Here is a 23,961-nt window from a genome sequence, read left to right as displayed (position 1 = left end):
AATTAGTTTTCAATGGTAGCCGTACAGTCCAAAGAGTTTAGCCTATGTATCTATTAATAGCTGGTAGGTCATCATATTTACTTACCCTCATTTCCTCTACTGGTATTGTAACTGGGACATAACCAAATCACAGGGCATCCTGCTCTGGAGTTCTGAACAGGAATTGTAGTCAGGATTTTGCGTAACTGACAAACAAACCTTATTGCCAGCTGACTTCTTTGCCTGACATTTCACCTAAGCTGCAGCATGTCTCAGCTGAGAAAACAGGGTACAATATGCCTTTCCTTTCCTCACACACTGCACCACATTCTTTTATTTTTGAAGGCACAAAATGTCTGAAAGCCAGCATGAGGCACCCTGGGTCCTGGTGGGGACACAGTGTACCACAGGAAGCTGCAATTACTTCTTAAATTGTGAATAGGTAGGTTTTTGCTCTAGGCTTCCTCACAAATGGAAAGAGTTAGTAAAATGAAGGTTATGCTAACATGTTACACTGTCCACATGCCTTCAGTTACAATTTGAACTCACTTACCTTTACTGAGCATCAACTGTTGGCCATTTGCATTAAAGAGAGAAGCCTGCAAGTTCTTCCCACGGAAGCTGTGCTTTGATTTCTGTGCAGCTAGTTATTTGCATAGTGTGTATAACCAGTCTGGGCAATGGTGGAAGGACAGCATCAACCAGGATCAAGTATGTGACTACACACAATTTTACTAATGATATTTATTGTCTGCTGAATATATAATCCTCTGAAGTGTATCAAATGCTTCTCTAGGGGACCACACTGAAGAAGTGAAACAACTGCTTGCCAAGGGAGCCATTAACACTTCCAACTGTTAAGTCATTTGGAAATTTCCTTTCCACTTTCTGCTTGCTAACTGTTTAAAGGAAAAGGGAACATCAAACTCAGACAGCTGGCAGGGCAAACAGAAGGATCCCCTGAACTGCTGCCACACTACAGAAATTGAAAATGAGATCTCTTCTGGATTCTCCTCCACCTGGATGAGTGGGAATTGCCTTTTGATGCTGCCAGATGTCAAGGGTGTGGGAGAGAAGCATGGGAATTAAAGATAGGCAGAGGGAACCTAAGCAAAAATGTTTCGGAAGTGTGAAATGTAAAGCTGTCCCTGGAACATTAACTCATCCTCAGTGAATACACACTGAATGAAAATGTGCTTTCAGATGCATCATGATTTATATCTTAATGAATTACAACCAATGTGGGATATTTAGTTTTATTCCCAAAGCCCTAAATCAAACCTTAATCAAAACTTAACTAAGTCCTCACCTGGAATGCTATATGAAGTTTCAAATTTACGTTAAAAAATAAGGGTTTACAGATACTTCATACCTCTTTGTAGTCAAAAGGAGTGAAATCTAATTTTCTGGGCTAATTTCTCTCATGTTCTGCATTAACAAAGCACTCAGCAGAGGACACTAAAAGTCCAATAGTCCAGACTAGGACAGAGAGATTCAATAATGCTCAAGACAGCATAAATATGGTCCCATTGCCATTCTGGATCCCTACACTTACATGGCCTAAAAGGTTTAAATGGATTATTCAGAGGAGATCAAATTACATATTAAGCAGTCAGAAATTTTCTTTTCACGTAAACTGGTGCTGAAATTAGCACATGTGTAGAGAACACATTCAACTTGTTTCTAACTGAAATCTGAACTCTCACAACTAACCTTGCAATTAATTTTCCTTCTTACCTCAAATCTACAGCTGAAAAGGTATCACCTTTTTAACACTAGGACACCTCCGACTGTTTTCAAAAACTTCTCTAACTGAAATATCATTATTTCTAATCAGAAAAAATAAATGCCCTTTGAACATTATGAATCACTGCAAAGCAGGATGCAGAAGCTGAAAAAGCAAAAGACATCCTCTTCAAAGGAAAGGTGCCATTTTCAGAAGGGAGAGAGCTCTGTCCTTCTGTCTGGGCAAACATTGTTTTTTTATGGTACAATGTGGTTACAGCAAAACTTTACAAAGATAACTATATCGTTTCGGCAAATTCTCTTTGAGAATGAAAGAACAGGAGTCGCTAGTTGTGAAGGACTGTAAGCTCTCTAACATCAAAAATGGTTCATGATAAATAATTTGTGGTATCAGATAGGTACCAAACATATGCATGCACTTGTGCCCATATTACATATATAGAGAAGAATTTAGAATTTACACAAGATTTATGGGTGATGTATTTATTATGTGACTGCAAGCATTTGTACTGAATTATACACTTAAGAACAGAAAATCATCTGATGACCAACAAAGAAAAGCACAGTTTTACCATAACACTGTTGAGTGGAAAAAGACTATTTTTCCTGCACATTAGGCTTCACATTGGCAAACCTGCTGGGGCCTTGCAAGTAAAAGAAGCTGAACCAAAGCACCATTTACTTTGAAACAAAAAAAAACCCACCCCAAACTCAGAAACAGGTGTAAGAGTCTGGTGGATAAGGGAAGAGACCCTCACCAAGAGCAAGTACAAAGGGCATTGTTCTGATGCGTTCAGCCTTCTGTGGCAGTGCAGCCTGCTGATACACCTGAAAGGGGACAAGAAACCCGCAAAAGCCTGTAGTTCTTCCTGTAAAATCTACAATTCCTCTCTCTCCGAATGCCATATTTGATTACCGGACTATAGGGAATAACTTATGGAAATAGAATTCAGCTATCTAGCATAAAAGAACCATTCTTCCTTGGCTGCCAGAGAAGAAAATATAACTGCTGTGTCATTCTGCTTGACCTCCCTAAAATGATGGAGCTTAACAACTGAATACGAATATGAAGAGGGGTGAAGGACATCTGCCCCGTATTCCTGTCAGCTGCACCTGGAGATGGAAGACAGATCTCTACATTAGAATATAAAGAAGCGTCAAGTATTAGTCTCTCTTTTTTCCTTTGACTTGTCTTTTACTAATGGTGATTTTTCCCATCCTTAAAACCAGAGGGTTTTTTATAAAAAAATATGGGAAGGACAGAGTAATGAAGGGAACCAAATGCTGTTTCCTTTCCTCTTCTTCCTTCTGTTGGCAGAAGAGAAGAGTATTACCACTGTGCCAACACAAGTAGACTCCTTGGACGATTTACCAGGGAGGATCTCTGCAATTCCAGTGTGTGAAATTAAGAGGGTTTTTTTCTCCATTTCATCTGACTAGTTTGTCTTCTGGCTAGACCAATAACGAGCAGAAGCAGCAGCACAGTTCCTTGTTCTAGGATTTTCTGTGGTACGTATTGGTGGGTGTTAAAGCCTCAGGCAAATCCTGCAAATAAACATTTTAGATACAGAGCCACAGATACTGGTGTGTGCTAGGGGGAGAGAAGGAGAGATCCCTAAAATCAACGTTTGAGATCAATTTGTTGTAAAATCAATTAAAATTTCAGTGTCAGGCCGAGAAATAAAAGCCCTCTCCATGAGCTGGTACACAATGTGAGGCTGTTGCCAACGATATGCAGTAATTCATAAAACCTACATTTGCTCTTTGCAGGGCTCTGTTCAGACTGCAGTCCAAACAACAGTACTTCTAATGGCCTACAACACTTTCTTGTCTTAGTGAGGCAAGAGAAAGATAACTCCTGGAGTCTGGAGAAAGGGAGTGGAGGAAGCTTAGCTCCTCTGGAGCCTTTCTTCTTCAGAAGGCTCATATCACACAAAGAGGACACACCACTATGGAGAGAGATGAAAGGACTTACTGTTTCTCATTGACTTTACTTCCACTCCAAGTTACATAAAGGCTTCAAAACTTTAAGTACACATATCCCACAGGAAGATACTCCAGTACTGTGTGTTCTCTGTTCTTCACAGACTTCGGAGTCAAATTGCCAGCATGCCCATTTGCCACATTTATTCATCAAAGGTTGTCTGCACTAACCTTTTCTGGATCTGACCAATTGTTATGTAGTATCAAAGAAGTATCTAATAGAAATTTTCAGTTTTCTCATAACAAGAGGTTACTTTTAAGGTTGATAACAAAAAGTAAGAGACTATCAATATGTAAGTGGAATTTCATGGTTTGTTGAAATTTGTGTATTTGGATTGGCAGTGGGAGTAAAAAGAAGGTAGCTTCCCAGGTAAAGGAAAAGTAAGAGATCTGATTGTTAGTGGCAGACCCTTTTCACCAGAACAAAGAAAGGAAGACCTTAAAACTTCAGATCGAGAACTCTTTATGTTAATTCTCACTATTTGTTTAGTGGCACCAAGTGAACTGAATCTGAAGGACTTAGGCTGAAGGAGACAAGCGTAAATAGTGAACATGTAACAAATCAGTAACACACCAGCTCCAACTAAACACATGAAACTTTAGCACTAATTTTTAAAGTGCAACAAAAGGCACTTGAAAATTCTATCCTAATATGCACTAAGTTTTTCCCAGCAGAGTAACAATATATCCGTGACTGAAAGGAACAGATACTCACCTCTAACTTTCTCTATCTACAAACTATACACAATTTAAAATAAGAATAAAAGGATACTATAATACACTGAAAAATTCTGAAGATATGGTAAGGAAAAATGTATATATCATGTCTATATGCTGATGTACACCAATTAAACTAGAAATTAAGAGGAAATAAAAGACAAAAAAAATGGGAAGATCAAAACCAAAAGGGGAGAAAATGAACCTAAAAGGCTTCAACTAAAAAGAAAAATACGGAAAAAGGAAAAGAAATGAAAATATTTTACAGTTGAAACAAGATTGACGGAAAGCAGCATAAAAAGACTTCGATAACTAAAACATAAGGATAAACCCTAAGGAAAACACTGAAGTAGAATGAAAACAAAATAAGCACACAAATTGTTGCATAATAAAAAGGGGGGAGAGAGAGAGAGAATAAATAAAAGTGAAATAAGAACAACAGTGATACTCTTTCAGTGCAGATGGGTCTTGTCATTCCAAACACACTGAGAGGAATTCTTCATCTCGAAATGAGTCAAAGACCAATGCAAAACAGAAGTGATTAAAACGGTAGGCCTAGCAGCCGTGTCTTGGTTCACTTGCCATCATCTGGCCAGTCATCAGGACACTGTTCTAGTTAAACTGAAATGTGCACAGTCACTTCCCTGACATCATGATAAAGCCTGGCATTTGTCCCAGTAGTAGCCAAGTGACCCCTGTAGACATCTGGTCAACTTCCTTAAAGACAAGTTTCTGCGCTCTCAGAAACTTAAAATTGTTTGGCATTTTAATCCTAAACCAGAATTTCCTCTGGTTGTAGTATTTTGTTTCTTTGCTTCCTACACACAATGGGTCTGAAGAAAAATAATTAATTAACCTTAAAGGTTTACTTGCATTCTTTACTTTATCTTGCCAATCTTTGTCTATACCTGCACACATACAGCTTTGAGCAACTGAGCTTGACTTCTGTGGTTGGCACTGGATCATACACCACAAATTAATTTCCATATCTTACATCGTACCACACATTAACAGTCCAGTGTTAAAAAGTCCTTTCCCTGCCTCAGTCTCCGGAGATGGAACTACTGAGAAGAATATATATAGGAAGAGTTCTAAAATAATAAGCCTTTTAAAAAAATGTCTCCAATATTATGAACTTGTGCTACTTTCAAGCATTTTTACTCTTGCCTTTGGGGGAATGGAAGTAAACAAGTCTTGAGCCGTGGAGGGTTTGAATTTAATGCCATTTTCACTTACTAAAGTCAGTCACTAGCAAAAGACAATAGATTCATTCTATATGGAGACCTTAAAACAGGAGAAGATATCTTTATAAAAACACATACTTTAACACAAATTCTGAGAATCACTAGAGACTGTGAATACAAGAAGTCCAATTAGGTGATACCTGTGTTTCCTTCTGTCATCACACATGAAAAACTCCAAAACTATATGTAAATGTGAGCTACATGTAAAAGAAATTTACCTCCTTCATGGAGTAGCTTGTTGAAATACAAATATAACTGCCCAAAATAATGCAACACTGGAATAGGTGTTGAGCCACATAAACGAGATTATCCTCTCCTGGGGCCTGAATTCAAACTAACAGGATGAGACCTTATTTGTAGGGGAGTAAAGGGAGCAAAAGAGTGAGTGTGAAAAGAACTGGGAGAAAAACAGTGTGTAAGACTGCACCCTCACTATGAGGGTGTTGAGGCACTGGACACTGGTTGCCCATAGCAGCTGTGGATGCCCCATCCCTGGAAGCGTTCAAGGCCAGGCTGGATGCTGGTTTGAGCAACCTGGTCTAGTGGAAGGTGTCCTTGCCCATGGCAGGGAGGCCGGAACTAAACTATCTTTAAGGTCCCTTCCAACCTAAACCATTCCACAACTCTATGAAAATCACAACAGACAGAAAAGACTTTCATAAAGAAACTAAAAAAAAAAAAAAAAAAACCCCAAAATAAAAAAAAAAAAAACAGTAGTGAAATTTTTCAGACACAATGTGGTCTATAAAGGCCTGAATTGAAAGCAAAGAAACTCTCTCTTGTTACTTTTTTTTTTCTGAAAAACCTTCAAAAAAATTAATTCTCCATGTCTGAGAAGTTGCAACACCAGTGTTAAAAGTAGGATTTAAAGAGATAAATAGTTAGCTTCTGTTCCTCTTTAGCCAAGCTGAAAATAACTACTTGAAAAACAGCTAAGAATTTTGCAAGAACTAATGTGGCACCCAACTGTTTCTGGGAAGTGCTACAGAATGGCTTGCAGGTAAAAAGGAAGTCTTTGTGAGGGCAGTAATCAATTACAAAGCATTTAGGCAGATTGAGATGCTCTAGTGCAACAGCTTCTGTCCAGTATGGCAAAGTAATTCAATGATGTAATGAAGTAATAAAGTCAACCTTGAAAAATACAAACAGAGAGAAGCTGCAAAAAGAACAGACAAAGCTGAAAAGTAATTTCAAAAAGAACATCAAAATTTAAGTTAATCACCTGCATCAGGCTTGCTGGAAAACATTAACAATTGTTTCCTATCTAGTTTTACCTGCAGTAGTCTAAAAGGGAGATCAGGGATTTTTCCTGAACTTACACCATAAAAAAATGTACTGATTTTGTAGGGAAAGCTCCCTGGGAGGCACACTTGGCTCAGCTCAACCTTGTAATTTAAAATAACGGCCAGGGAATCAAATAGGAGGAATTAATTCTAGCAAACAATGTTAGTAGCCCTCCTGTGATGTTGTTACTGAAATTCCCCAAAGACAACACAGAGAATTATTTAGATCTTGATAAGCCTTTAACATCTCTTATGAAGCCAGGGACTCAGCTAAGGGCTGGGAGAGGTGGTTATGGAACAATTCCACCAGCAGTGGCAGTGGATTGGTGAAGACTTGAGTTGTGCATCAAATATCAGTAAAGGTATCTGGAATACATTAGCAACAGAACAAAACAGAAATATGTGAAAGATTATGAGATAAGGCCAACGACACTTAGAGGTTGTAAAATTGATCACAGGTCTTCAACTGTCTTTCATGTTGGTGCACCATCAAATTGAACAGTTGCAAGTGAGAAACTGCCAGATCTAAAAGTACAAACTGCATGAGAAACAGCCAGGAAATCTCAGCAATATGGATTTGGTTCTCATTCACTGTGGTACACTGTAAGAGATACCGTATAAAGGTCAAGGGCAAACTCATCTTGTGGCTATGTGCTAAACGACATTTTGGACACGACACTGCCATGAAAAAGGTTGGTATTTTTGACCAAAGACGCTACCTTCTGCTGTTTTTTTCTGAGTGTGTTCACAGAAATTGTATTTTCTTTTAAATTATTAGGATTATGTCAAATTACTTAGCTCTGGCATTTATTTCTCCCTTGCAAGGGGAACTGTCTGCAAGTGCTCAAACCCTGGCTAGCCAGCTGGGTCAAAAGCGGAAACAATACCTTCCTAAAATATGTTCAAGTTGGCAAGGATCTATTCAACACATCACCACAACAATAGATTTAAATAGAGACACAAAAAGCAAGCTCGCTGGTGCCAAAACAACCGGCAAAATAAAGCCCATTTCCTTTTCTCAACATGGCAAGTAATAAAAGATATCTGTTAACAATCAAATCAAGCTGACAAAGCAATGTTAAAATGGCTTGGAATAGAGCCAAGAGAGATCAGAACAGAGAGACAATATGCACTGGACTGTGAAGCCCACTTCACATCATCACAGGAAGAGACACAAAAACCAGCATTATGTGCATTATTGCTCTCACCTATTAAAAGAGCTGGGAATATAGTTAAAATATCAACTAAAGATGGACAGACATGATATAAGGTATTACAGTTCTGTCAAAGATGTGTTTGTTTCTTCGTTCAGAGTCAGTTCTTCAGTCTGAACACCTTCTGCCTCACCTGTTCTTAATCAGAGCTGCTTGTCTGTATTTACACGGCACCTAACACAACACAGACTCCCTAAACACTAGCCACTATAACAACATATTACTCTGGTGAGTGAGAGAACATAAATAGGCACCTTAAAATCTTCTAAAAGTATAGGTAATTCAAGGACACCAGGAAACTAAATGGTAGCAATATCTCACTCTAACTCTTTCTTAAAAAAAAAAAAAATTAGTAACCTTTTGGATAATCTTTTCAAGGCACCTTCTTTCACAACTGAGAAGTAGAAATCACTACTTAAAAAAACCACACGTTTATAATGCAATGTTTCTGAATATTTACAATTCACCAGTCAAGTCTAGTACACACTGTAATGCCACTATGATGACTAGATAATTATTCATCATTTTCATAAATTTTGTTCTAATCTATGGCATCAAATAGATGCAAGATATGGTTTTGTCCCTAGGAATGCAGGTTCGTCAAAGTACTTTTAATATTTATCCATGTTATACAATATCAGACTCTATAAGCTTCCCAGCTGAATATCAACACTGCTTCCAAAACCACCGAGGGTACAAGAAAACTTTAACATGGGAGAAAGTTGCCAGTTTATAGCATTTTCTTTTTTTAAGGATGGAAACATAGAGTCACAAGCATCTGCATAATTTAATACAGGAAGAAGTACTTCAGTCACTGAAATACTATTATCTGTTCGATTCGTCCACTGAAAAGCACAAGGTAATTTTTTTTTCAGTTCAGAGGTGTATTTTGCAGTTACATTGTGTCTTTCAAGAGGAAAAAAAAACAGATTTATGTACATTTTGCAAAAACACAACACATCTTTTCTTAAGCTCTACAAATGGGAGTTAGCAAGGGCTTTGGGACTGACAGTGTTACCAAAATGGTGGAAAAGAATACACAATAAAGCAATATGGCATGCAAGAAACTGTGCATTCTTAAGATTTTGCCTTGCTTCCTATCAATCAGGCAATAGCTTACATATTTTCTAATGATTTGTGACTATACGAGGATATAGAGTTAATACAGGTCTGTGAGGTCTCAGTACACTGTGATAGTGTCATTAGTGAAAAAGGTGGGGATAAGGAGTACCTCCTTCATCAGATGGTCTTGTTACCTCACTGCAGTAAGAAAAGGTAGGGTTCGTGTCAGAGCCATCTGATTTATAATCTCCCAAACTGGTAGAATGTAAATACTGCTTACTGTAACGGCTTGCCCTTTCTACAAAGGTAGAAAGAAAGAATATCACAGTAAATAGACAACAGAAGTGCAAAGATGAGCAACAACTAAAACCCCAAGACTGCTAACATTGATATTCATATATTGATGGCATTAAAATTAGAAAAAAAAAAAAACTGTTCACAATTTTGTATCCATTTTGAACATCATTAGTTCAAAAGGTTGCTTCAAAATCAGGTACAACTAAGCTTGTTCTCTGCTTTAAAAGAATAGCAGAAATCAAAGTCAAGATTGAGATACTGTCAAAAAAGGTATGAAGATGAAGCATATGAAAAGTTCCAGGGGAAAATCAAAATGTTCTTTTATCCCAGCATGCACGTAAGTGCATGTAGAAATACTGCTAACTAACATCCAGAACAATATTTAAGATTCCACTGTTAGTAGAAAAAAAAAAAAATACATGTGCAAAATTATGCATTCAAAATAAATATTTCTGGGAAAAAAAAAATTCCCCAAACTTGTAGAGTCAAAACTTTACTGTCTGTTACTAAATTAACTTCTCTCCTTTTCCATCTACCCTTAAATTACGAACACCTTGGAGTTGCAAACAATATCACAAGGCATAATATCATGTGCCAGATAAGCAAAATGTGCATAGAAAAGAAATCAATTTCATAAATAGATCATCTTCTATATCTCTGAAATTTTAGTGAGGTCCAACTATTTGAAAATTGTACTTATGGTGAAGACAAAAGAGGTCTATGCTTTTTAAGTGACTCTAAGCGACATGAATAACTGCTGTTTAGGATAAGATTCCTTTCACTATTTCTTATCTGCACATGTGATTATAGCTGAAGTTCCTACAAAATATTGCTTTTCAAATACTACAGATATATATATGAAAACATAAAGCATATGGCTGGCACATTGACCTGAAAATTTACTGTATCAACCTAGTTTCATAAACATTAGAAGTTGATTTGGGGAAAAGTCAGGATATAAGCAATACCAGAAAGCATATGCAGACTCCTAGACTGAATATTGTCCTCCAGAGGATCAAGGTCGAAGATGGAGCCAGGATCTGTGCGCCAAACTTTAAGATCTTTTCCCAAAGCACAGAAATTATAAGACAGACACACAACAAAGGAAGTAAAAGCATGAAAGAAATGAGTTTTAACAATCAGCAACCAATTTCCTTCATCTAGAAATTAACCAGAAGATCTAAATATTCACCTGAAAGGACTGCAAAGCATTTATTTCCTGCTTAGAAGAAATTTGTGCATTCATTTTAAGCATTGATATTATTTTATGAAGATCTTTCTCCCAACTTTTGTTTTCCTTTTCTAAATATGACCACAGTATTTTCTTAAGTCTAAATAAATGGAGACAAGTTAAATATCACATACCAGAGCTCCTTTTCCACTAGCAGAACTAAAACCATCAGAGATACAAGATGATTCCCCTAGCCCACCAGCAGTATCCTTACTTCACAGAGATGCCGCAGTATATATCCCTACAGCTGACACTGGCAGCATACCTCTCTACAGCTGACAATGGCACTACAGCCCCTCCTTTGCATACAGCACAGGTCAAGTCAGCCTAATAGCAGAATCAGGGGCATACTTGATCTTATCCAAAATAAACTTCTGAAAGTTGCTCAATTCATTTAAACTCAAAAGTGTCCATCTTTTGCAATTAATACAAAAAAAAAAAATGGACTAGGGTAACTAATTCAGCTGTAGAAATCTACATTATAGACATCTACAGTTGAGTAAAATGAAGCCCACTCTTGATCTTCACTAGTCATTCTCTTTGTCTTCCAAATATCTACGTTTCCTGGGATATAGACTTACTGTTGATCCACTACCACACTATCAAAAAGCATTTTTGGAATTCATTGTACAGATTCAATAATAGTAGTAACAGTAAGATCTTCAGCTTTAATTCATACAAGTAAGTTATTAATATCCCTTGAATTCATGTCTGAACTGCATATTGAAAGAAGGGTCCATAAGAAACAATTAATTTCATATCTGAGTTCAAGTTATAATCACAGCAGAGAAGTGAATACAGATTCAACCATGTTTTGAATAAACTTTTAACAAATAATTAGAGTGTTGTATAAGTTAAGAGGAGGCTTATAACAAATGCAAAGTAGCACGTACATTCTTGATCTACTCCAAACAATCTAATATATACAATTCATATCTGCTATATTTAAAAATATAACAACCATTTAATCTCTCCAAACCAGTTTAAAATAAAATCTTGATGTAAAATACAATCAGTTAAAGCACAAATCTACCAGATAACACCTTTTTAGGAGTGGTTTGCTTCTTGGGCAGATCTGTCTGCAAGATTTACTCCATATATTGGAAGTTGGAAAAATAATTGTCTTCCCAACTTGGTCCTTTTGCTGGTTTGAGTGGTACCAAGCTAAATAATGGGTTGGTAGGTAAAGTAGGACTGTGGGGACCCCAAATATATGATGTTTCAAATTATTAATAGCCTAGAGGCAATGGAAAGAACAGACAGACCTAATAAAATAAATTCCATGGCTTTAGAATACATTCAATACGTGTACATTATGTACCCTACTGCAGCTCCCATAAGGTGAGGCACAGTGCTAACTCCCTCTTGACAAGATAAATAAAAGCCAACACAAAATCTTTTGATAAACTATACATTAGCCCTAATGGTGATAAATTATGCAACTACATAAAGCACTGACAGGCATGAGAGGGATGGGGGAACTGGTGAATGCTCAACTTTTCCTGTCTAATCATGCTTTAGTAAGTAAAAAAATACTGAGTCTATGGGTCATACATAAGTCTATGGGACTTGACGAGATGCACCCAAGAGTCTTGAGGGAACTGCCTGATGTAGTTGCCAAGCCACTGTCCATGACAGTTGAAAAGTCATGGCAGTCAGGTGAAGTCTCTGGTGACTGGAAAAGGGGAAACATTGCACTCTTTTTTAAAAAAGAGTAGAAGGTGGGAACCTGGGAAATATCAAACTGTTGGTCTCACCTCTCTGCCTGGAAATATCATGGACCAAATCCTCCTAGAAGCTACACTAAGGTGCGTGGAGGGCACGGAGATGACTCAAGACAGTCAGCATGGCTTCAGGTAGGGTAAGTCCTGCCTGACCAACCTAGTGGTCTTCTATGATGGAGTGACTACATCAGTGGACAAGGCAAGAGCTACAGATGTCATCTATCTGGACTTCTGTAAGACCGTTGACATGGTCTCCCACATCCTTCTGTCTAAATTGGAGAGATATGGATTTGATGACTGGAGTGTCTGGTGGATAAGGAATTGGCTGGATGGTCGCATCCAGAGGGTAGTGGCCAACAGTTCAACCTCCCAATGGAGATCGGTGACAAGTGGTGTCCCTCAGGGGTCCATATTGGGACCAGTACTCAGATTAATTTCTCTTAGTGGGTTTAGAACAGCTTTAGCATGGTTAAAACTAGGGCCTATTTTCCAAAGCAGAGGCATTAATTTTAGCAGTTAAGCATTTGAAAAAGTTGTTAGAGCTTCACCAATAATACTTTAAAAACCAACCAGATGGACTCTAGCACAGCGGTACTTTTCCTAACTGGCTGAACAACTATCAGCTAGGAAAAAAACTCAAAAGAGTCAGTTGTTTTTAACAATCTGCTTTTTTTTTTTTTTTCTAGCTGCCAAGGACATTCCATGAGCAGGGAGCTCACTGCTTCTGTTTAAACAAGCAGATATTTTAACTGCAGTTCACTCTGAAAAAGCATCAGCTGAAATATCACTGGATATTAGGCTCACAGGTTTGTCATGGCCTCTTCCTTTAAATAGTTGCACTATTTTTCCTGGGCGTGGGGAGTTAAGAATTCCTGTGTGTTTTCATACTGGTGTATTTTAAGCTGATAAACAGTACGAATATTGCAGTTACTTAAAGCTCAAGAATTTATCTCAGGGATGTTCTTAGTCCTAATCTGTTTGTACTACCAAGCCTTCAGTTACTGAACAGAGGATTGCACTCATGATCCTTACACAGGGCTACAGCATATGTACAATGCAGTACAGAGTAGAAGGTTTGAAGTGTGCACTAAACAGCATTTTGTAAACTGTATATTAAACTGCAATTTTGCAGGAGATTTTTCTCTCTTTGGCTGCACCTCTTCTAGCTATGAAAGTGAGTTCAAATGCCTGGGTCTCTACAGACAATGATTTTCTAAACAAGTTGTTGCCCTAGATCCAGAAAGTGTGACCCTCTGAGACTTGCCTGGTCTTAAAAGCGTCAGTACATTTCCCAGGTAGAGCTCTCTAAACACTCACTTTTGAGAAATCCCCTCAGATATAAGGCTGTAGCTACAAACATGTAAAAGATAGCTATACAAAAGGAAAGAAATATACTTCTTTATGTGGTGGAGACTGTCTTTAAAGGAAAAGACTGAAGAAGTATCTGCCAGGAATTATATAGATATAGCCAACCTTGCTTTAAGCAGGAGGATGAACTACATGACCCACCAATTAGCCCATTTGACCTGCAATTTCTCTGATTTTTGAGAGGTAGACTTAAAGTCAATCCTTGCTAATATTACTATGTATGAAGGATTTTAGAGTGCTATCTCAGTATGTTTTTCCATATGTAGACCCTCTGGGGTCTACACTATTGTAAAGCATAGAAAAACAGAAAAAGAACATATCAAAAGAAAAAGAAAAGAGAAAAAAAATAAAATGTCAGGTTACCATTTCCTTTGCCATAGCAGACTTGTTAACTTTTATGATATTTCAAGTATCCATTTTGATTTTGAAATAGTGTTTATTATGAATATCCAAATGACATCTCAATGGAATACTTTGTCTCTACCTACAAAACCTATCTGTATTCTATCCCCTGAACACCTGGTCTTATCTTGGACCATCTTTTAAGAACATCACTTCTGAACACTGACATTTGGCTTACCAGAGATCTAATGACCTTGAGATATTTTGAAAGCTGTGTGAAATTCTACAAGAAGAGGTAAATGGAGCATGTACAGCTCTGGAGAAATTGCTGACTGAGAGAAGGGGAAATCTCAAACTGGTCTGCAATATTTAACCATGAAAATCTTGGAGAATCACAGCTTTGATGATCTCTCTTCTGTGCAAAATAAAGACTATTGCAGATATTTTTGCCTTTATCAAAGAGTCAAAATTCAGACTTAAAATAATAGCAATGACTATCCATATTTCAAATAAAAATTACAGAGCAAATGATAATGTATCTACCATTGATTTGCATTATTACTTCACTAGAAGCTGGCATTGAACTAGTAGTTCAACACAAGTTTCATGTTGAGAAAAGAGTGAAAATTAAATCCGGGAGTACTTTTTCTTGGTTACAATGGAGAACACAAGCAGAGGCTTTCATCTTCCCCACAGTGTTTTCAATAGTAACAGTATTTAACAACTTACCAACAATTATTCCAGGTCTTCTATCCATTTCAACGATATGTGGATGCACACCTTTATATGCTGCATCACTCACAATCTGGGTGGTTCTCCGCACACGTTCTGTTATAGGATCATCTACCACTGGGGTGAAGCCTCTGCCCTTTGTCTTCTCAAAATCTTCATGGTATTTTACCTAGGAAAACAAGAAGAACTAAATTTTTCCTCAAGCTGCAATTGAGAGCAAACCCTTATTCTATGCAGGAATGTATACAAGTTTGTTTTATGAAGCACTTATTTTCTTTGGAGTTTGCAAAATAATAGAATTATTACACACATGAGACAAGCTCAATGGCCACTCAAGTCTTTTCTAACTCCCTAACTTGATGTCCTGATATTTTATTACCATTTTTGCATTTGTTTTCCCTTGCCACTGAATTAGGCATCAACTCAAGCAGCGAAGCATCATCTTACAGTCACACAGGACAGGAAAAGCCCTCAGAAGGTCATCTGGCCTGTTCCCTTCTTCTTTAAGATAGGATAGCTCTCTATTGATGTAGACAACTACATTCATTAGTAAAAAATGTTCCAGCAATAATAGTTCTAAAGAACCAAAGTGTTTTTATTCACTGAGAATTTTTATTATATGTAGCTTCATACAAAAGGTACTCTTTTGCTCTCTTTTTAATCATATGCCAGCTGGCTTCAAACATGGGGTTTTAGAAAGAATTGCAGTTATTCTAAGCAGCTTGTTTTCAAAAAAAAAAAAAAGAAAAAGAAAAAAAGAAAGAAATTAAAAACAAAGACATTAGGGTAGAAAGTGTTATATAACCAAGTGTTGGAACAAAACCAGTATTAGTAAGAGTTATAAAGGTAGTACCCTTGATTATGTATATTTACTTTTTAAATAGTCTTAATCATCAAAGAATTAAATTAACAAACTTTCTCACACAAGCAAATGCACACAAAACAACTCATTCCAAGAACAAACATCACGCAGAAACCAGGAACGTGCACAGGCACAAGGTGAAGTGTGTCACCTAATCCAGTCAAACTGTGATGCTCAAATGAGGTGTGTACTTTTTTAAAGAAAAATAAACCAAACAAAAGAACAGACATTTAACTGTTAGAAAACCGTTTATTAGTATTTTGAAAATGTTCATTACAGTCATATGCAGTTAGCAAACACTCCCTCAACAGGCATAAGAAGAAAATATTTCTTCCATACTTGAGCAGTTTCTTTAGTTACCTATATTAATGGAAGGCAAAATCCAGTGGAAGTCAATGTCATTCCTTAGTATATTCTAGTTATAGGAAGAAAGTACCCTACCATTGAGATGTTGTTTTGTGTTTCTTTGACATGCCTTAGCTCAGGTGTGTCTAGAAGCACACTACGTCTACCTTTCATCTGCCTCTGATCACTGCTGTACTTGACCTGCAAAACAGCAACAACAGCACAAATCAAGTTTTCACTTACAGAAGAAAGGACAGTGAGAATCACACCATTCAATGGTATCCTTTCCAAATCACAATGCTCAAGGTTGTTCTTGTTTCTTTCCTTACATTCATTTTCTAGTAACCAATTTCAGAGGGAGGATACAGATGAGCTAGTACATTGGTGAGGCCAAAGGGAGTGTTTATTCCATCAATCACTTACTCAGAAAAATAGTATTTACCTGAAAGCTGAAACTCTTGACTGTTTAAATTACATAAGTGAAATAATTCATTTATAAACTGAAAAATAGGATAAATAATAACACAACTGAGTCTTGGACATCTTTAAATCATATTTGTACAACATAAGCCACCTTTATCCTACCCAGACAGACAGAGAGTCTGTCCTCAGTCTGCTTCCAGGTTGGGACTAGCTGAGAACCCCTGGTTCCCCAAGAAATTCAACTCTTACAGGCAGGTTAGTCCTTTGGCAGCCTTCTCACTCCTGTTTGGTAGCTAGTCTTTGCTAGTAGCACAAAAGCAACATATCTGGGACAAATCTGAATATGCCGTTTTAAAAGAGAACATTTGGGTTCAGTGTTTTGTGCATCAGTAAGTACAGAACCTCCTATGTCACATTTCTTCTAATTAGTTTCTTTTGTGGCATTTTAGAGACTTGCAAAGATGTAAGGTTAATTATCTGTTAAAGAAAAAAATAAAAAAGAAAAAAACTCCACATGCAAAATTGTGAAACAGTAAAAGTAGTTGGTCCTACTTGTTGGTTCTAGAGCGAGTACTCTTACAGTTTCTTCTGGCTGGTTGAATTCTTCTACTAATGGACTCTCTTAGTCTCCACACTGCATTGTAACCTGTACATTCAGTGTTAGTAAGTATTTTAGATTCACCTATTGTGTTGGGTTTTGGTGGCAGTAGGCCTACAGGGGTGTCTTCTGCAAGAAGCTGCTAGAAATTTCCCCTTTGTCCAGTGGATGCAGCCAGCTCTAGGGTGGACCCACCACTGTCCAGGCCCGAGCCAATCAGCCAAGTCAATCACACCTCTGTGATAACGCATTTAAGAAGGGGAAAACAAAGTCACAGTGTGAGGAGAGAGGGGGCAGGTGTGGGCCTCACCCCCAGCCTCCAACCAGGCAGCTGTCTGCATCAGAGCTGGCCCGGCCAAGCGGTGGGGAGAGAGAAGCAAGAAGATGGGAGTGAAACATAGACACCAAGGTCAGTGAAGAAGGAGAGAAAGGAGTAATGCTGCTCCTGGCCAAAACTCCCCTGCAGCCTGTGGTGCAGCCTGTGGTGGAGCAGGTTGTCCCCCTGCAGCCCATGGAGGTCCACAGAGGAGCACAGATCCACCTGCAGCCTGTGGAGGACTTCACACTGGGGCAGGCAGATGCCTGAAGGAGGCTGTGGCCCATGGAGGGCCTGCTGGAGCAGCCGGTTCCTGAGGGACTGCACCCCATGGAAAAGGACCCCACGCTGGAGCAGTTCAAAAAGGACTGCAGCCCATGGGAGGGACCCCATGTTGGAGCAGGGTAGGAGTGTGAGGGGAGTCCTTCCCCTGAGGAGGAAGGAGCAGCAGAAAAAATGCATAATGAACTGACCGCATCCCCCACTCCCTGACCCCCTGCACGGCTGCAGGGGAGGAGGCAGAGAAAATCAGGAGTAAAATTAAGCTTCGGAAGATCGGAGGAGTAGGGGGAATGTCTTCTTAAGATTTGGCTTTATCTCTCAGTATTCTACTCTGGTTTGATTGCTAAGAAATTGACTTAGTTTTCCCCAAGTCGAGTCTGTTTTGCCCGTGATGGTAACTGCTGTATGACCTCTCCCTGCCCTTGTCTTAATCCACAAGCCTTTCGTTATATTTTCTCTCCTCTCCCGAGGAGCATGAGCAAGTGACTGCATAGCATTTAGCTCCCAGCTGGGGCGAAACCACAACACCTATATATTCACACTCAAAATATTGCTTCTCGAATTAGCTGTGCAAATCTATTTCAACATGCATTTGTGATGAGAGAAAAAAAGTATTGTCTAACCTTCCTTAAAATTACATATTAGCTGAGCACAACATACCTATGAAAATATGAATCTTAGTGTCTATGTTTCATAGGTAAGTTCAAAGTAATGTACAGAGAAACAGAAATATATGGCACTGCATATTCTTCAATCTCTTCTTAATTAAACAATAAATTTTCTTAGCACATCTATTCAGCTACGTATGCTTTTGAATATAAGGCATTTTCTGGACAGAATAATTGCAGCCAACATAGTCTGGTTTTCATCTACTGCTCATTAACATAGAGGAGTATTTATCCCTGTAAATCTTGAGAAACAAAAGTGAGTTGGAAAAAAAAAAAAACTTAATTTTCAGAAATAAAGAAATTATTTGAAGTCTAGAATTGTTGGGAAGTTTTCGTCTTATTTTTAACTGCACCTCAAAACTAATTGGCTTTGGTAAATATGCATGAGCATTTTAAGAACATACTTAAGATATATGCAGTTACAAGTTCAGATTCTGTTCCTTCGTCCTTAGCCAAATCCTCTGAGAAATCCAACCTACTTTACTTTTCACTCCTACACTCAGTTCTAAAGTGTTCACTACTATTAATTCTCTTCTGCCACCTTGAAACCGTGGCTCTGCATGACATCTGTTCTATTTAACATCTGCAGGGGCTTTGTCACTGACATTTCATTGTTGAGGGCATAGACTGTAATGTAACCAGTCTGGTCCTTTACTTCACCATGCTGCTTTGACTTCTTCCTGGCTCCTTATTAGAACTGCCTGCTGCTACTTACACCACTGTAGTGGCAATTTAAAAAAATAAGGTAAGTATTATCATAAAAGCCAAGAAAAGTATAATATTTTACTCTTTAGTGTTTACTAATCGGATCTATTTCGGACTACTCAGCTCTAGCATAGGTGGCGTGTCGCAGAGTGGAATGGATAGCTATATGCTTCCATGCTTTGAATTGTAAAAAAAAAAAAAAAAAAAAAAAAAAAAACATTTGCCCTAAAGTTAAATTCTGATTTCCTTTGTTTTTTACTGTAATTTACTCCTGCAATCTAGCAACTAAAACTGGGTAACAAGAGACAAAGTTTCTTGAAAGACTGACTGACCTCTACTGACTCTCTCTTTGAAAAATACTGGCACCAACACAATGATTTACTTTTTTTGTGAGAACAATCAGGCAAGTCTGAATATATTTGTTGTCCACATGTGCAGTGCATGTATGCATGTACTCAAAGGATAAAAAAAGAAAAAAATCCATTCCGTGGATGATGTAGTTGGATTCTTTTGACACATCAAATCCAAATGGAAAAGCATATCCTTGTTATATTCTTACAATAACTGAAAATCTAAATGACAAAAAGACTCAAACAACTTGCCGAGCTGATATTGTCTTGATTCTTCTTGACTCTTTCTATCTCAGGAGTGACGCTCACAGCAGTAGCTTTGCCAGGCTGCTCTCTATAGTGAACCTAGTATTTAACAGAACAAAATGGTACATACTATTTCAGCTAAAGCAATATCACATTGTTTTACATTAAAATGAATGATTTTAAAGGTCATCCAGGAAACAACTGAAAAGCTAAAATGCATTTGAAGTTTATTAAGGCTCATAAAACTTGCTTTTTGAAGCATAACCTTGAATTCTTTCTATATTGTCTTCTTAATGCATTTGTGTGGATATGTACAGACATATACACAAAACATCATGTCATTTACCACACTGGTCCTTGGCTGTATAGAGAAATATCTTATATTTGGAATGGAGTAAGCCACAAATAATGCAGTAAAGTCAGGCTGAGCACAGAAAAAACTGTGTTTCAGCAATGCCCACTTTAAATGTATATTTGTCCGGACACAGAGATTCCATAAGGATGCCATCCATGTTCTAAATTTTATACTCTATATATTCAAAGGTGATTAAACACAGTGCGAGCAATGCATCAGACAACTGCCAACTGAATCCAACTGCCTGAATTTCACCATGTGCTTACTTAAACATACTGCAGGAATATCCCTTCTACCGCTTTTTAACAAAATACACTTGTAGCAGCGATGCATTCACCAAATGCACCCTCAAGGCAGAATCAGTATGTAACGAGGATAAAACACAGGATGTGGCACTGACAGACCAATCAGTCTAATGTTAACCCTGGTTAATACTGGGAAGTCAGATACGGTAAACATTTAGAGATTAGAAATTAGAGATTTTTGCATGATTTACGCTAATCCATACAGTTTTATGCAAAATAAATGTTTCCATACAAACTTTTGAGTTTTTTAAAGAAGATCTTGGTTTTGTGCGATAAGGATAACTGTGCTGATACATTATGCTCATAATTCTGCAGTGCACTGCTGTGGTTACATACATATTGTTCAAAGAACTGTCTTCCCACACAACACAGTTTTGGTCCACATCAACATATTGCATTTGAAAAACTAACATCTTATAAAAATGATGGTAAGATATCAAATAAACTTGCAAATTGATATTTTTAGAGGTAAATGATTATTCAAGACTTAATGTTTCTAGAAATGTCCAAAGTTAAAGAATGTTTGCTCAAAGCTATCCCAGTGACCTGAAAGAAGATTTAAACTTCCCAACAAAATTCACGCAACACAAAAATTGATGAAAGGTAAACAATTACGTGAGCAGAGCAACTGCACAGACTGGCTTGAATCACTTTGGAAAACAGGTTTGTTTGAACAGTGTGCATTTGAGGAGAGCTAGATTTATCAACATAAATCCAGGCATAAACAACATTTTAAGTTTGAGAGACAGTATTCTTGAAAATTGTAACTCTAAGTTGATTTGGGGAATGTGTCAGAAAACACGCCAGGGAAACACTGTCGCTATTTGTAGCCCCACAAAATATGGCTGTTGATGGAAGATCCCAGTGAGGAGAAGGACTGGTCTCTCAAAGACTCATTAATGGGGTACAAATGCAACAATGTAGGAAAACAGCAGTGTGCTCCAAAACTCCTTGCCTTCTTCCCTGCACTCCTGCAAACAATATGACTTTTTAAAGGTTATGTCAGTCATTAAATACTAAACTTTGATAGGAAGGTTACTGAGGAACCAGAAAGAGACAGGTAAGAGACCTGGAGTTTGAGTAAAACTGTAGTCATTTTTTCACAAAGCAAAGAAAAAAAAAAGTTGGAAAAGGATATTCTGTTAAAAAAAACTGACTAGATTCCTGCAAATATCCGAGACAGAGAATAACATTTCAAAACATCACAGCCATGTCTTTAATCGAGTATGTGATGCTTCACGTACCATTTTCCAAACCAAGCAATGGCTTTTCACAATTGCTTCCTAAAAGTAATTCTATTACTGAGCTTGCACTTAACTAAAGAAAAGGCACAGCTTCTGAAGCAGAACTTTGTACTCATCCTCTCCACCCAAAAATTATACAAAGGATTAAACGAGAGCTACTTTCCATGCTGATATTCTCTTGACTCCTCTTGACTCTTTCGATCTCAGGGGTGACACTCACAGGTGTAGCTTTGCAGAGCTGTTCTTTGTACTGAACCTAGCAAACATGGCAGAAGATATTACACAGAGACTTCCGAGTAACAGAAATACAATGTGTTAGATACCATTAAAGACCATACTGCATTTGCACGGAAAATACCATTCCTTAATAAACACCCACGTTGTTCCACACAATACTTACTACTCACCCTCTTGCAGTTGTTCTTTTTCAGACACAGACAACTGATACTTCAACAGGAACACTTCACTCTCATTAATGTTAATCAAAGTGCAAGGCTAATGAGTTGTAATTTTACCATAAAATTATTAAATTAGTCTTTGTGGACAAACAGGAACTAGCACAAACACCACAGACATATTCACTGAGGCACAAACACATTTAATACAGAAGAGAGAAGTGTAGAAGCAATAAAAATGGGGCACACATTGCTAATATTCTTCTGGTTTTCCTTAACTCTCCTTAGTTCAGGTGGATCAGAAATTGTTGTTGCATGCTGAATTTCTTCCTTGTATTTAATCTGCACAAAAAATATTAAAAAATATTAGTAATTTAAAGAAGATACAGACAAGCACTAAAACACAACAAACATTTTGTAATCTCTCCCTTAAACATACTGCGCAGGTAGACCACACCTATCAAAACTATAGACCTGAAAAGGAACAGTTATATTTAATTTCTGAAACAGGCTGCTAGGGTCTCCAACGCATCTTGTTTGATAAAATGCAGCAGACAGTGCCTATAACAAACCTCGTATCCTAAAACTCTTACAGCAGGAACATACATCACATGGGATTGTGGCTATCTTCATGGTAATTGGGACGCTGCATATACTACTTGTTGATCTGCATCACTCTGATAATGACTTGGTCTCACTATTATCTTGCTACGGAGTCTGCCAGTCTATTTCAGAAACCAAACATTTCACAGATGCGTTCTTGAAAGCATGGATGACCTCCAAGTCCCACTCAAGCACACACAAACACATCAGGGAGAATGCAGATGTCTGGATGGATGATGCCTTTGAAGATGCTGTCAGATATTTACTGTTGGTTTTGCCACATTTAATCTCTTCTAAACAGCAGTATGTTTGGATATGGTAGAATCCGTAATTGAAAAGAGGCATAGAACTAGAATTTCTTCAATTATACACCATATGTATCAAAACTGGAATTCAACTTAATGAGAAAGAATTGTAAGGTTAAGTGAATGTGGTACTGAAAAAAAAAAGGTATCATATTTTCTGTTTTTCCATATACTATCCAAAAGGGTTATCTTGGACAAATCTGTGCATTGTCTTTGTCTTACTGTCTGTTACTAAACTCCTGTCCAGGATTCAGCATTATGCAGCTTCAAATCCCTTATGCCACCTTAAAATAATCAATACTTGTAGACCATGCCTTCCTTTACAGTGATATTGGCATGCTTTCTTTTTCTTTACAATGGTAATGAAACAGCAAAATTTACAAAAACATTCAAAATTTTGTGTGCAGTGATATAGAATAGTTGGAAACTTTTTTTCACTAGCAAGACTCAAGGGAAGAAAAGTACTTTAAGAACAAGGGAACAGCGTAATGAATCAATTTGTACAGTTTTATATTAATGTGGCATACAAAACTTCTGTTAAATACATTTCAAGGCTGCAAAATCAAGGAGTCAAAAATCAGAAAATGACACAATTAACTTAAATGTAACCTTAGTTTTTTGTTCCTTGTACAGATATACTCCATATACAGCTTTTAATATATTTTATACTATTTCATTCTTTTCCTCATTAAGCACTTTATAGTCTTCTTTATCTATTACCAAAAACTGTTTTTCTTAAGAGAATTCTGTCTCATTCACTACACATAGTCAATGATCCTTACTTAGTGATTAGTTTACATGTGGTCCATGACTGATTTTTTTTTCTTCTTTTACTGCTCTAAGTTCCTGCTTTGATGAGAGAATTACTGATTTCTTCAGGAACTTTTCTATGTTGCTCCTAACCAAAGTATATGAGTTTGTCACACACATTAATTCACTAATTTTGCTGTGAAATGAGGAAAAAGGGAATTGTGACGAGGAAAAGTACTATTTTTACTAGAGTGCACAGACAAGTAACAGCTAATCTGGCTACATAA

At 37.5% G+C, this 23,961-nt stretch overlaps 1 protein-coding gene across 1 annotated transcript in view; it reads right to left on the bottom strand.

The window, feature by feature from the left end:
• The window catches only part of NEBL (nebulette), a 100,254-nt gene that overhangs the window by 21,175 nt on the left and 55,118 nt on the right, over positions 1-23,961 (bottom strand). The window contains exons 18-25 of the mRNA XM_086740249.1: positions 22,266-22,358; positions 21,747-21,877; positions 21,333-21,348; positions 19,724-19,816; positions 16,226-16,330; positions 14,920-15,091; positions 10,494-10,586; positions 9,398-9,526 (exon numbers count right to left, since the gene is read on the bottom strand). Of these exons, the coding sequence (XP_086596375.1) occupies positions 9,398-9,526; positions 10,494-10,586; positions 14,920-15,091; positions 16,226-16,330; positions 19,724-19,816; positions 21,333-21,348; positions 21,747-21,877; positions 22,266-22,358 (832 nt within the window). The remainder of the gene's footprint in view (positions 1-9,397; positions 9,527-10,493; positions 10,587-14,919; positions 15,092-16,225; positions 16,331-19,723; positions 19,817-21,332; positions 21,349-21,746; positions 21,878-22,265; positions 22,359-23,961) is intronic.

Source organism: Chlamydotis macqueenii, chromosome 2, assembly GCF_036417535.1.
Source record: "Chlamydotis macqueenii isolate bChlMac1 chromosome 2, bChlMac1.mat, whole genome shotgun sequence".
Taxonomy (NCBI): domain Eukaryota; kingdom Metazoa; phylum Chordata; class Aves; order Otidiformes; family Otididae; genus Chlamydotis; species Chlamydotis macqueenii.
This window is presented reverse-complemented; position numbering and strand designations above follow the sequence as displayed.